Here is a 14,687-nt window from a genome sequence, read left to right on the forward strand (position 1 = left end):
TGGTCACAAATTTTCTTAGTGACTTTTTGTCAGAAAATGTTTTAATTTCTCCCTCATTTTTGAAAGACAATTTTGCTGGATATAGAAGTCTTGGTTGGCAGTTTTTCTCTTTTAGTAATTTAAATATATCATCCCACTGTCTTCTCGCCTCCATGGTTTCTGCTGAGAAATCTACACATAGTCTTATTGGGTTTCCCTTGTATGTGATGGATTGTTTTTCTCTTGCTGCTTTCAAGATCCTCTCTTTCTCTTTGACCTCTGACATTCTAACTAGTAAGTGTCTTGGAGAACGCCTATTTGGGTCTAATCTCTTTGGGGTGCGCTGCCCTTCTTGGATCTGTAATTTTAGGTCTTTCATAAGAGTTGTGAAATTTTCAGTGATAATTTCTTCCATTAGTTTTTCTCCTCCTTTTCCCTTCTCTTCTCCTTCTGGGACACCCACTACACATATATTTGTACGGTTCACATTGTCCTTGAGTTCCCTGATACCTTGTTCAAATGTTTCCATTCTTTTCCCTATAGTTTCTGTTTCTTTTTGGATTTCAGATGTTCCATCCTCCAGTTCACTAATTCTTACCTCTGTCTCTTGAAATCTACCATTGTAGGTTTCCCTTGTTTTTTTCATCTCTTCTACTGTATCTTTCATTCCCCTAAGTTCTGTGATTTGTTTTTTCAGACTTTCCAGTTCTTCTTTTTGTTCATTCCTTGCCTTCTTCATGTCCTCCCTCAATTTATTGATTTGGTTTTTGAAGAGGTTTTCCATTTCTGTTCGTATATTCAGAATTAGTTGTTTCAGCTCCTGTATCTCATTTGAACTATTGGTTTGTTCCTTTGATTGGGCCATATCTTCAATTTTCCTGGTGTGATTTGTTATTTTTTGCTGGTGTCTGGACATTTAATTACCTTAATTAGTTTATTGTGGAGATTGTTTTCACTTATCTTACCTAGGATTTTCTTGCTAGATGAGTTTGTTGTCTATCTGTTCATTGACCTTCAGTTCAGCTTTTTCTGGGCCTCTAGCTTAAGTTTTGTTTAACAGAGGGTAAATTTTCAGTTCTTATTTTCTTGTTTATTGTCCTGCTTGTAAGGTTCCTTTTCCCTCCCTACTCTTATGAGGGTCTACATAGATATTACAGACTCCAGCAGGTTTTCCTGGACTAAGCTGGCCTCGTTTCGGGGGGAAGGAATCACCTGCGTTAGTTTTCCCTGAGTGTGAGACCCAGCAGGTTGAAAGACTTTCCTGTGAAGTTTCTGGGCTGTGTTTTTTTTATCCTGCCCAGTATGTGGCGCTTGTCTGTCTGCAGGTCACACCAGCAAAATGTGTTGTGGCTCCTTTAACTTTGGAAGGCTCTCCCTGCTGGGGGCGTGGTGGAGACAGAGGAAAGGTTGTAGGCTGGTTTTAATGGCTTCAAATTGTGAAACCCTGGGATCTGAATTCCTTTAGAGAAGGAGTTCACCTGAGGTGTGCCTCACCCCTCCTGTGGGGAAGGCCCAGGTGGCAGAGAGCCCCGAAAGCAGCCTGCTTCTACGTTTGGGGCAGTTGCAGCCTGTGCAATCCTGGCGCTGAGTCCAGAGGCAACCAAGCCTCCGCAGAAACAGCCGCAGAAGGCTCCGTTTCGTCCCCTTTCCTCTCTTTCAGTCAGCCCAACAGGCGACCTCCACCCCGATCAGTTTTGCCTGAGCTGGGGGCCCACCCCTAGTAGTCAGAATTTGTCCATGAATGCCACCACCGGTGTTTGGTTGGACTCAGTCCTTGCTACTCTTGGAGACTCTTTCCTTTCCCTCCGGGAAGCCGCCTGTGGGAGAAGGGCGCCGGTCGCCAGCCGCCGCGGCTTGGGGAACTCGCTGCTCCGAGACTTGCAGCCGGTCCAGAGACCATCAGCCGGTCCATGAAGCCTCCCGTTGGGGAGGGGCACCGGCTGCCGCGGCTTGGGGAAGTGCATGCTGCTCGGGAAACTCACCGCTGTGGAGACTCGCAGCTGGTCCAGCTGGTCCAGACTGGGGTACGCTGTATGTCCGGTCTCTGCCATGACTCTGGGAGCTGTTCTGAACTGTTTCTGTTCACTTAGTAGTTGTTCTGAAGAGGTTTAATAAAGAAGTGTTTATAAAGTGTTAATAAAGAAGTGTACAAATGTTTTTGATATATGAACTGTCTTCAGTAAGGCATAAAACTGTGGAACACCTGTTATACTGCTTATGCCTATTATATGAGTCTATCATTCCTGGTAGATTAACCAATTGAATAAAATTATTTGGTTAAGATTTCTATCACATCTTTTTTTTTTTTTTAGTAATATAGGCATGTTATAAGTGTTAAGTAAATGACCTATTTTTTTTCACTTAACAATTCATCTTGGATAGCCCTCCAAAACACTTAACACTTATAGATTTAATTGATTCTATGAATACTTGCATAGTATCCCCTGGTGTGCATATGCCATAATTTAATTCAGTCTTTCCCCTATTGATAGGCATACAGGTTGTTTACAATGTTTACCACTATAATAAATTCCCTTAACCGTAGGTCCTTGCGTAGTGGTGTATTCTTTTTTTTATTTTGTAAAAAGTAGTTGGAGGTTTTAATTCAAGAAATAAAAATTCACAAGCAATCCAAAACAGGTGCCAGGAGTTCACTCCAAACAATCAGCCACACTTGTTGCAGAAGTTTGGGCTCCGCAGAATCATTTTGGCCAGTGCTTCCTGAGATGCTCTTTTCGCTGCAGCATGGAAGGCAGCAGCTGCTGGTGGTTGTGACAGTGAAGTGGGGTGGGGTGGGGTGGGGGTGGGGCAGCTTCAAGGGCTCAGGTGTTCCATCTCGGATAAGCACTCTGCTGGACTCCTCCACCAGCTCAATCCCAGCTTCCTAGAATGCTAGGATGTATTCTGTATTGAAAGAATTCCAATGTATTTTTTAAAAATTTTTTTTATTGTATAATATAACATATATACAAAGCAAAGAAATAAAAAGACACACACATCTTGTTTTTAAACATTATAAATCACAAGTAAGTTATGCATTCATTTTATTAAAAAAACATACATTTTTAGAAACCCAGAATTGGCTGCGAAGATCATTTATCTTAGGCTCTTCTATTTTATCAAGCAAGAAATATCATGGTCTCTGCTTGAATATCCCCGTCAATCCAGAGTAAATAACTTCACAAAACAATCCCTTTCATTGTTAGACAGGCTTAAGTTCTTCCTTATATTAACCTGAAATTTGTCTTTGTGTAAATTGCATTCTTTGGTCCTAGTTTGGATCTTTGAAGAATCTTCTTTCAACTAACATTCTTCTACTCCCCCACCCCCAAATCTTCTCCAGCAAATCAATAATTCAGCATTTCTTTACTCACATATGATGGATTGTTTTTTCAAGTCTTTTTCACCTCCTGGTTGTATTTCTCTAGATGTCCTGTATTTATCAGTGTATTCTTAAATTACTCAATACTGAATTCAACAACACAAATCAGTTGTGATCTGACCAGGAAAGGTTTGGAAATAAATGGTGGTGATGGTAGCACATTATTGTGAGTGTAATTAACAGCACTGAATTATACATGTGAATGTGGTTGAAAGGGGAAGTTTTGGCTCATGTATGTTGCTAGAATAAAGATTAGAAGATAGAATATGGGTCTGTATACCACAGTGAACCCTGTTGCGGATGATCGACTGGGGTTAATAGTACAAATACAAGAATGTTCTTTCATGAATTATAACAAAGGTATGGCACTAATACAAGGTGCTATTAATAGGGTAATATATGGAAAAGATGCCTATTATAACTATGGATTATAGTTAAGGGTGATATTTTAATATTCTTTCATCAGTTATTACAAAGATACCATGCTAATGCAAAGTGTCAACAACAGGGGTATATATGGGAATGTTGTGTTTTTTACAGGAATTTTATGTAAATCTACAGCTTATCTAATTTAAAAAAACACATTATGCTAAGTGAAAGAAACAAGAAAGAATGCATTACATATGTAGGATTTCATTTATATAAAATATAAATATAAATGAATGTATAGAGATAGAAATAGATTAGTGGTTGTGTAGGGCTGGGGAAGGATAGAGAGATTGAGAGGTGATTGTTAAAGGGTATATTGTTAAAGGCTTTTTCTTTTTGGAGTAATGGAAATGTTCTAAAATTGATTGTGGTGATGAGTCCAGAACTCTGTGAATATACACAAAGCCATTGATTGTACACTTCGGATGGATTGTATGATAGGTGAATATATCTCAGTAAAACTGCTTTTTAGAAAGAAGACAAAAAGGAAAGAAGTGATCTCACCATGGGGAGGGAAGTCTTGCATCATATCTTCACAAATGGATTGGATGCAAAGATAGTTAGGTGGATTTGTAATTGTTAGAAATAATCAGATTCTGATGCTGTTGACCAAGAAGGGAGGTCTTTTGTAGTATGCTGAAGGACTCTGTCCTTGGTCCTGTTTCAAAAACATGTTGACCTATGACTTGCATAGGGGGAAAAATGCCATTTTGTCAAATTTTCAAGTAATGTGAAGGTGGAAAAGGTACCTAATTCTTTGGAAGATAAAATGAGGAACTAAAAAATGTCTTGACTGGCTGGAAATGTTGATCAAATCTAAGAGAATAGAACTAAAATGGAATAAATGCCAAGGCCTGCCCTTAAGTTTAAAAATCCAACTATTATTTTATTATGGTTTAATAAAATCTCATTTGATAAGACAAGAATTTTAGTGGCTTGACATATTCTAAATCATCAGATTTGGTCCTGTACCCTTTTCTCATGCCCTTTCCTTTTCTCGAGCACTTCTTCATTTTCTGATACCACACAATATTCTAGGCTCATTTTATTTTTTTCCTGCTCCAGTTTTGGAATCAACAATCCCAGTATTCTCTCCATTTACCACAGAAAATACAATAAACTAGGCAATCATCCATTTTCAAAGTATGCTGTTCAAGCTGTAGGCACATATTTAATGGCTCTAGTTTGGAAATAGCCACACTTCTAATAAATACAAGAAAATGCAAAAAGAAAGATGCCCATTATAATGTGTGAGAAAAAAAGGGGATTTAGACCAAGATACAGTTGGAGTTAGATATCTTGGTTCTGGTTTAATATACGTTGCTCATCAGCTATATGATCCTAGTTCAAATTTATTTCACCTCTCATCTGTATAATGGCATAATTGGATTGTACAAAATTTTTAGATCCTCTCTCAGTTCCGGCATTCTGACTTCTCCAAAGTTGGTCAGTCCATGTCTTGTCATTTTTGCTAGGCCAGTTCTGAAAACTGTCAACAATATTTCAGTCTTCACACATTGGCTGTCTATCATTGTGTTCTTCTGTGTATGGAAAAGTATAATTTTGTTTCTTGGCGAGAAACAAAGGAGATTTGCTAAGGAGATTTGCTCTTTGAGAAATAAACTAATCATAAACACGGCAAATCTGTTTGGTTGAGTGAAATAAGAGATAGCCTGAGGGCATAATGGGAGTTTTCAAATACCCCACAGTTCAACTAAGGCAGCCTGAAAATCAGTTATTATTAAGCAAACAGAAACCTAATACTTTGTATTATATTCTTAAGTATCTAAACACCAGGACAATGTTCATTTAGGGGATACAAAAAAAGCAGGCTCAGGGTGTACCCACACTGCTTAGAGAAGAATCATCTGGGAGACAAATTTTCTGGTCACTGTAAAGGTGTATTTGTTTGCTGTCAGACATCACTTCTGCCTGTATGATTTATAGCTCTAATCAGCAACATCCTACTTACTTGACTTTCAAGATATCCTTTTACAAGGCAGGGGAGCCAAAAGAGCCCATCACTGAAATTGAATATTCCACATTTTAAGTAAAGTCAGTTTTGGTTTTCTCTTGAGAGTTTGACCAATATAAAATCACCTGGGTATAGTCAACCGTGGCGGGCCAGACCATCATTTAGTAATTTCACTAAGAGCATGCCGCTCAAGCATCTTCCTAGAAAGCCATGTGAATTTGGTCACATCCTTTTCAATTTACAACACTTCAGAGGTCAAAGCTAAAATGTAAAATATAATGTCAAAAAAGAAATTGGAGAAAAGTACAGAAAAAGGATGACAAAAAGTTGTATCCCTAACTGCCAGCAGAATGTCGTCTACCTAAAATAAACTGTAATCTTAAAAAAATATGGTAAACTTATAGAGGTGAGCACATCATGTTTAGAGATAGGAAATTGAAGTGGTATTCTGAAAGGCTTTATAGTATACTTGCAAGAGCCCTAGATAATGTAGATAAAGTAAGAGTCCAGGGGAGGGCACTTTTGTTTCAGATCCCCTGACTTTAGTTTTAGACCTGTGATGTCAACATAGTAGCCACAAGCCACATGTGGCTATGTACATTTAAATTAGAATAAAATTAAAATTCAGTTCCTCAGTCATGTAGCCACATTTCAGAGGCTTGCTAACCATATGTGCTTATGGGCTATGTTATTGGATGTTGTAGGCCTAGAAGATATCCATCATCACAGAAAGTTCTGTTGGACAGTGCTGTTTTCTTGACAAAATTGATGTTAGGTAGCACTTAGAAGAAACACCTCTTGAATACATCGATTTCTCACTTTTGATACTATTCATCAAGCCACCTAGCATAGAGCCCTAAGAATCAAGGTACAGGGGTATACAGTACAAAATTTTGACCCTATTTCCTTATTTCTAGGAGGGCATTTTACCACTTACAGCTAGAAATGCCCCCTTTTCTCATTTCCTATGGTACCTTCAATAGTATCTCTTGAATTACCTACAGGACTATATCTGTCATAAATCACTAAAGGTACTTATTTGCGTAACACTGGCCTAGAATACAGCAGGTATACAGAAATTATCTGTGCCACCATTGGCCTTAATTGATGTGGGAGGCATAGTAGTATGAGAAAAATATTTCCAATTTGTAAAAATAATTAAACAGTGCTCTTTTGTAATGGCTAAATCACCAGAGCTTGATTAGTTCTTGGTTAAGAAAGAGATAAAATCAGATTTTTGAATTTGCAAATCAAGATGAAAGACCCATTAACTCTAAAGATCAAGCCAAGTTTTTGTATCCATCTTTTTCTGTATCATTTCTAGAATACATAAAAACAAGAATTAACTCCCTAACCTTCAAGTCTTTCTACATTGGTCCAGATTTATGCCTTATATATTCATTGCTATACTGCCTCTGAATACCATTAATTTGTGTAAGTCCTCTGTTACAAAGGCACTATTTCTGATAGAATTTCCCATCCTTAACATTAGACCAGGACTTAAAATCTGAATTATAACCAGGCCTTCCTTTACCTGCCCAAATTGTTTCTGCTTGTATCTCTACACTGATTTTCTTGCTTTCTCTCATTTTTCCTATGATTGAAAGTAAGACCCACATTACGAATTATTTTGCCAAGACTTGAAGGACAATCTAATCATTCACATCACTTTTGAAACCAGCCCTTCTTCACCGCACCACAAAGATGGTACTCTTGACCCATCTTTGGGTTGACCAGTATAGATTTATTTATACACTTGACCGATGTAGATTTATTTCCCTGAGAATTTCTCTCAACCATTCTTTATTGCTTAGTTCAAGTTCACTATCTATAAAATTTCCAAGGCTGTTCTAAATGTGTATGGAATGTGTATGACATAATTTAGTACTTAATTGTACAGCTATGTACCACAAAACTGACCAGAACACACTTTTTTACCCACTTTTGGCATAAAAGCTGCAGTTCTCATTTTGGTCAAGGACATGCGAAGAGATTTATTGATTTTTATATCCTAGTTCAAATGGTTGTAGAAGACCAAGTAAACACAGTCTAACACCATAAATAATACTGTTGCTGTGTGTCTGATATTTAGGATTACTTAACTTTTTAACTGTTACAATTTTGGCATTACTCATTATATCAAGCACATTCAAAAAACTCATGGTCTGTGTCTTTTTTTTTTTTGTATCATCTTAACTTTATGATCACATAATATACAAACTAGTGCTAATGGTCTGTCTCTGCTACTCCTAATCTTTGTAATAAATTGACAAAAGTACCATTATCGATCTCACATATAAAACGGCTCTACAATTTTATGTGGTTTTGAATAGTAGTTTAAAGACAACCCTCAATTACAACTTAATCTGACTCAGATAATAAAGAATTTAAAAGCAGAATTTAACCTGCTACTTTATCTTGTCACATTGACTTTCAGAAACATCCAACCTTACAGATATCTATAAAATTTGAGAAATGTTCAATATCAGAATGCCTTTTATTAATTAAAAGGCAATATTTCAGATACAGGGTATTTTAAATAGATGAATTAGGTATAAAATGAACCTTGAAGTAACAGAGTGAATTAATCTGAAGAATTTATTTAAAAATACCCAAGTGAATTTTAGTAAATGTGTGATAAAATATTTTTGGTTTTGTTATTAAGCTCTCTTTTTTTCAGAAGTTATTGTTGGATTTAAGTATAAGTTGAAGGGAAGGGGTTTTAGAACTTATTTTTGTATTAAAAGCTTAAATTTAAATCTTGAAAGTATTAGGAAATTATGCCTGTTGTTCTGATTCTTATAGTAGAATTATAGTACAGGCTTTGCAGATCCAGTAAAAACTTAGAGTCTTTGTTAAACACAGTTGACACAATGATTAAGATTTGTCTTAGATCAAAATGTTGTAAAAAAGTTTACATTATTTTTGATGTATTTATTGTTAGAAAGAAAATGAGTATAGAAACAGTTGACAGAGTTGAAATCTGCTGGCCCTTCATATACAGTAGTAGGGATATTGAGACCTAGAATTTATTGAAAAGGAAGCTGCAGCAGATATTTTTCTGGAACTTTGTGTTTAGTTGTCTCCTTCCTTTAATAATTGCATGATGGTCCTATTAAGAAAATAAGACATTTGGAAACTATAGGAAAACACAAAAATGACCATAAAAATCACCTGTCATCCTGCAACTCAAAGATAATCACTGTTCTAGTTTGCTAGCTGCTGGAATGCAATATACAGGAAATTCAATGGCTTCTAAAGAGGGGAATTTAAGAAGTTGCAATTTAACAGTTTCTAGGCCATGGAAATGTCCCAATTAAAGCCAAGTTATAGAAATGTCCAATGTAAGGCATCCAGGGAAAGATACCTTAATTCAAGAAGGCTGATGTAGTTCAGGGTTTCTCTCTCAAGTGGAAAGGCATGTGGTAAACACCGTGTCATCTGCTAGCTGTTTTTCTCCTGACTTCTTGTTTCATGAAGCTCCCTGGAAGGCATTTTCCTTCTTCATCTCCGAAGATCACCAGCTTGTGGACTCTCTACTTCTGGCGTTATGTCGTTCTGCTCTCTCAGAATCCCTCACATTCTCCAAAATGTTTCCCCTTTTATAGGATTCCAGTAAGCTAATCAAGACCCACCCAAATGAATGGAGATACATCTCTACCTAATCCAGTTTAACAACCACTCTTGATTGAGTCTCATCTCCAGGGAGATGATCTAATTACAGTTTCAAACATACAGTACTGAATAGGGATTAGAAGAAACAGCTGCCTTTACAAAATGGAATTAGGATTAAAACATGACTTTTCTAGGGTACAAACATCCTTTCAAACTGGCACAATCACTATTAAACATTTTGATGTGTATCCTGTTCTAGTTTGCTAGCTGCTGGAATGCAACACACCAGAGATAGATTGGCTTTCGATAAAAGGGGATTTATTTAGTTAACATATAGTTCTTAAGAGGAAAGGCAGCTAACTTTCAACTGAGGTTCTTTCTTATGTGGGAAGGCACAGGGTAATTTCTGCTGGCCTTCTCTCCAGGCCTCTGGGTTCCAACAACTTTCCCTGGGGTGATTCCCTTCTGCATCTCCAAAGGCCTGGGCTGAACTGCAAGTACCGAGATGAGGCATGCTGAGCTGCTTGGCTGTGCTACATCGAGCTCTCATTTAAGTACCAGCCAATTAAATCAAACATTATTCATTACAACAGGCTGGCCTCCTAGCCAACTGCAGATGTAATCAGCAACAGATAAGGTTCACGTGCCATTGGCTCATGTCCCCCAGCAATAGAACTAGGCACCTTCACCTAGCCAAGTTGTCACCTGAACCTAACTACCACACCTTCTATGTATTTTTTTCTATATGTAAATATTTTTTGCCTTATAAAAGAGGGCTCATTCTGTATACATGCTTTTATTTTCCACTTTTTATGTTGGAAGCAATTTCTTATGTCATTAAATATTCTTCTGGAATATGTTATTTAATAGTAACAATGTATATTATCTCATTGTTTGGCTTTACTATAATTTTGTTCAATTGCAATTGTTTCTGGGTTTTCTATGTTAAAGATAATGACTTAGTCTATATCCCTGTTCATAAATATTTGTATATAATTTGATTTTTTTTTTTTGGGATAAATTCTTAGAAGTAGAATTACTGAATAAGAATATATGAACATTTTTAAGGCTTTTGATACTGGTTTAGAGTTTTTATAAATATCCAGACTACATATATGTTTATACTTTGTGTAGAAAACTGCCCTTTTCAAAGTGAGGTAGATTATATTTTGTGTCCACCCTAATGGAAGTATGTGATACATAAATATTTATTAGGGTAAATAATTAATTGACATTAGTTCTAAGGCACTCATAGGTAAAATGAAAAAAAAATCTGTGAAAAAATATAAAATCTCCCACAGATGACATCTCCAGTCTTATAAAGTTGAAATACTTGATATCTATACTTAGCTCTAACTCTTGGAAAATCTCAGTTGCTCTCCTTCCATTTTTTTTCTCCTACCGTTTTGAACCTAGTATCTCATTAGTTTATTGCTACGATTCCTTAATAAATTACCCCAAATTTTAGTGGTTCAAACTTATTTTGTTCAAGATCTACAGTGTGGGCAGGGCTCAGTTGGAGATACCTTTTCTCTGTTCCACTTGGAGTCATTTCAGTTGGTTTGGAGGTTGAGGTCTGTAATCGTCATAAGGCTTACCTGGTACCTGTACTGGGAAGACTCAAATATCTGGAAGCTTCTTAGGCATCTGTCTCTGTTTAGTCTCTCTGTGTAATGTAAACTATATAATCTATTTAGAAAGGATCCAGGTGTGTGAATAGACTGAAGCCTTTTCCTTAGTTTCTTGAAAGCAACTGTTGTTCCCTAATTAAGAATATGAAGGGAGTGATTGATTTAGAGGTAACATTTTCTTTTGCAGATAAAGAATTAAAAAGAGGTGGCTTTTTATACAAAATAGGTTTAAATAATTGACAAATTACTGGTGCTCAGGAGAATTATCATCCCTCAGGGATGCTAGAGGAATAGAAGAATTGAGATATACATTCTTTAAATTCATTTTATCTTCCTGATGTGTGCTTTCCCCTTATAGAAATGATTTTATGGATTGTTATTGGTTGTAGTTGATATAATGCTTATTATATATTAATGCTTGTAGGCTGAACTTGAAGGGTTACCATCCTTTAAAACTTTCTTTCATTATTAAAGTTAAGATATGTAAATTCAAACAAATGATTTCAAACTTGTCTCTGCAACCCAAACATTCATTCATTTGTTTATTCAGTCTATTGGAGACAAAAAGGTGAATAAGATAGGGTTCTCTCTTTAAGCAGCTCCACAGTCTAGAGAAGACAGACATGCAGACCAATAATTGTAATATAGTATGATTTGTATAATATAAATAAGGTAATACAAACATACCAAGTACTAATACCCAGCGAAAGGAATGCCTTGGTATGGGGGTGGTGGTTGTGTGGATAAGGAAATACTTTTGAGCAGAATATTTCATGAGGGGAAAATAGAAGGAAGGACATTCTAGGCTGAGGGAGCAGTATATTCAAAGGTATGAAAGAAAGTGATGACATGTAAGGGGAAGTTTGAGTAACTCAGTGTGGTTGATGTATAGATTTTTCACTGTGAGTGATGTGAAGGAGCACAGATTATAAAGAGTTTTATCTATAAGTGATGGTATGCTGTTGTTGTATGTTAAGTATTATAGCCATAATTAGGTTTGTTTACTTGAGAACTCTGAGGATAGCATTTGAAAGATTAGACTGAAAGAAGAAACTTCAGACAAGAGAATACTTAAGAAGCTGTTGTGGTACTTTATGTATCTACTTTTATATTCAATGAAAGAGTTTTATTGTGTTTTCTGTTGTAAAATTACATTTTGTTTGACTGCCTATAAATTAAGCACTGAATTTAGAACTCTTTAAAACAAATAGCAAAATATTAATGCAGGTTCTGTTATCTGATTCAGCTCTTACATGTTTTTATTTCCATTAACTTGATAATTTTCTCATTCTAGTTTCGGATAACAAGGAGGCTAAATGCAAAACCAGAAGATATTCATGTTCAGTCACCACTGTGTAAACTCAGAAGCTCAGAACACTGGGAGCTCCCTTTGCAGGGGGTAAATAAAAGCTAATGCCTTTTAAGTTTTATTTGGTGTGCTTAAAATATTTTAGTAATACTGAACTTCTTTCTTATATGTCCTTTTTTTGGTCTTGTATTACTTAATTGCAGGTTTTAAATGAGTTTTTTCTGGTGTATATTGAAATGATGATTTGAAGTTTGGGTTCTTCTTCAGTTTAAATATAAGTATACCATATTATACTTTGTTGATTTCTTAATGAAACATGAATTTCACTATTTTAAAATAAATATTTTGTGTACTAGGATTTTAAATTTATTAGAATCCTTCTCTCCATTTTTCTTTGCTTGCTTTGTAAGTTGGAGAGAATTTCTCTTAAAGAGTCATACAACTGTATTTCATAAGGTATTCTGCTTATAAATCTAGACTTTGATTTTGTCACTGTAAAGAAATATTGTAGGACTCTAAAGAGTAAGGTTTAAGATAGCACTTTAAGTATTAAATTTTTTTCTCTTCCTGTGGCACAACTCAAGATCAGTTCTTTAAAACTAGAATATTTTCAGGTTTTCTGGTTTATCCATTTGTAGCATCTTAGAGCATCAAACTTTAAATCACCTTGAATATTTGTCTTTATGTTACAGACATGAGAAATTAACCATTTATTATAGCTTTTTCTGAGAAGAAAGAGTTGTCATCAATATTTGTTCCTTTAAAATTAGTAATAGGATGTAAGAGGACATTTAAAACATTCTTATTTTTAATTTTTATTTTTTTGCATGGGCAGGCACCGGAAATCAAACCTGGGTCTCCAGTATGGCAAGCGAGAACTCTGCCTGCTGAGCCACCGTGGCCACCCAGCATTCTTATTTTTTAATAATACATTAATTGTTTGTTTTTATACAGAGAAGTACACAAAAGGGAAATACATGGGACCAGATTACTTAAGAAAAACTATTTGCGTAAGGTTAGAGAATTTAGGCTGTAGACAAGGTGAAGTGAATAAAGAATCTTTCCTTTTGTCCCTTTTCTCAATAGGTCAACACTATTAAGTTTTTTAAAAATTCTTTTCAAGAAGAAAAGAAACGTATATACATACATATTATTTTTTGACCTTTGGTATCATGAAATGCATACTGTTCTGTGCTTTGCTATTTTCATTTAATAATATATATTAAAATATTTTAACATTTTAATGCATCCTGGTGTGCATTTTCTGATGGCTGTATAGTAATCCATGATGTGATTATACTATAATTGACTAGCTTAGTCCACAAACATACAGTTAGTTATTTCCAGGGTTTTACTGATGTAAATAGTTCTGAAGTGAACATGATTTGTATAGGGGACCATTTAAAAAAATTTTTTTAAAACATAACAACATACAAACACAAACATTCTTACCATATAATCATTCCATTCTTGGTATATAATCAATAACTCACAGTATCATCACATAGTTGTATATTCATCACCATGACCATGTCTTAGAACATTTACATCAATTCAGAAAAAGAAAAAAGAAAAAAACTCATACATACCATACCCCTTACCCCTTCCTCTCATTGAGTATTAATATTTCTATCCACCCAATATTTTTAGCCTTTGTTTTCCCTATTTTTTTATACCCCTTACCACTTCCTTTCATTGATCACTGACATTTCAATCTACTAAATTTATATTAACATTTGTTCCCCCATTATTTATTTATATTTAATCCATATGTTTTATTCATCTTTCCATACTGTAGATAAAAGGCGCATCAGACACAAGGTTTTCACAATTATATAGTCACATTGCAAAAGCTATATCATTATACAATCATCTTCAAGAAACATGGCTACTGGAACACAGCTCTACATCTTCAGGCACTTCCCTCCAGCCTCTCCAATATACCTTAAAAAAAGATGATAACTATATAATGTGTAAGAATAACCTCTAGGATAACTTCTCAATTCTGTTTGAAATCTCTCAGCCATTGACACTTTATTTTGTCCCATTTCTTTCTTCCCCCTTTTGGTCAAGAAGGTTTTCTCAAACTAGGGGATCATTTTTGATTGACATTACTGAGGCTTAAAACAATTTGCATTACATTTTAATAAATATTACAAAATTGTCAGAATTTATATATATTTGTGTTGCCATACTTTATATTACCACCAGTTTACTTTGACACCAATGGGAGTGCCCATTTATCTACTCACTTACCAGCACTGGGTATTATCATACAGTAAAATTGTTGCCAATTCAATAGGGAAAAAACCCCTTTATTTTACGAGAATTTTGTTATCTCTTTGCATTCATATATATATATGAATA

General features: G+C 35.4%; 1 protein-coding gene across 11 annotated transcripts in view; it reads left to right on the plus strand.

Moving 5' to 3' along the window:
* The window catches only part of SENP7 (SUMO specific peptidase 7), a 229,379-nt gene that overhangs the window by 54,934 nt on the left and 159,758 nt on the right, over nucleotides 1-14,687 (plus strand). For 10 of the 11 annotated variants that reach the window (XM_077118532.1, XM_077118531.1, XM_077118534.1 and 7 more), the window contains one exon: nucleotides 12,306-12,410. The exons of the other annotated variant lie outside the window; for it this stretch is intronic. In XM_077118532.1, the coding sequence (XP_076974647.1) occupies nucleotides 12,306-12,410 (105 nt within the window). The remainder of the gene's footprint in view (nucleotides 1-12,305; nucleotides 12,411-14,687) is intronic. 11 annotated transcript variants of the gene reach the window in all.

Source organism: Tamandua tetradactyla, chromosome 10, assembly GCF_023851605.1.
Source record: "Tamandua tetradactyla isolate mTamTet1 chromosome 10, mTamTet1.pri, whole genome shotgun sequence".
Taxonomy (NCBI): domain Eukaryota; kingdom Metazoa; phylum Chordata; class Mammalia; order Pilosa; family Myrmecophagidae; genus Tamandua; species Tamandua tetradactyla.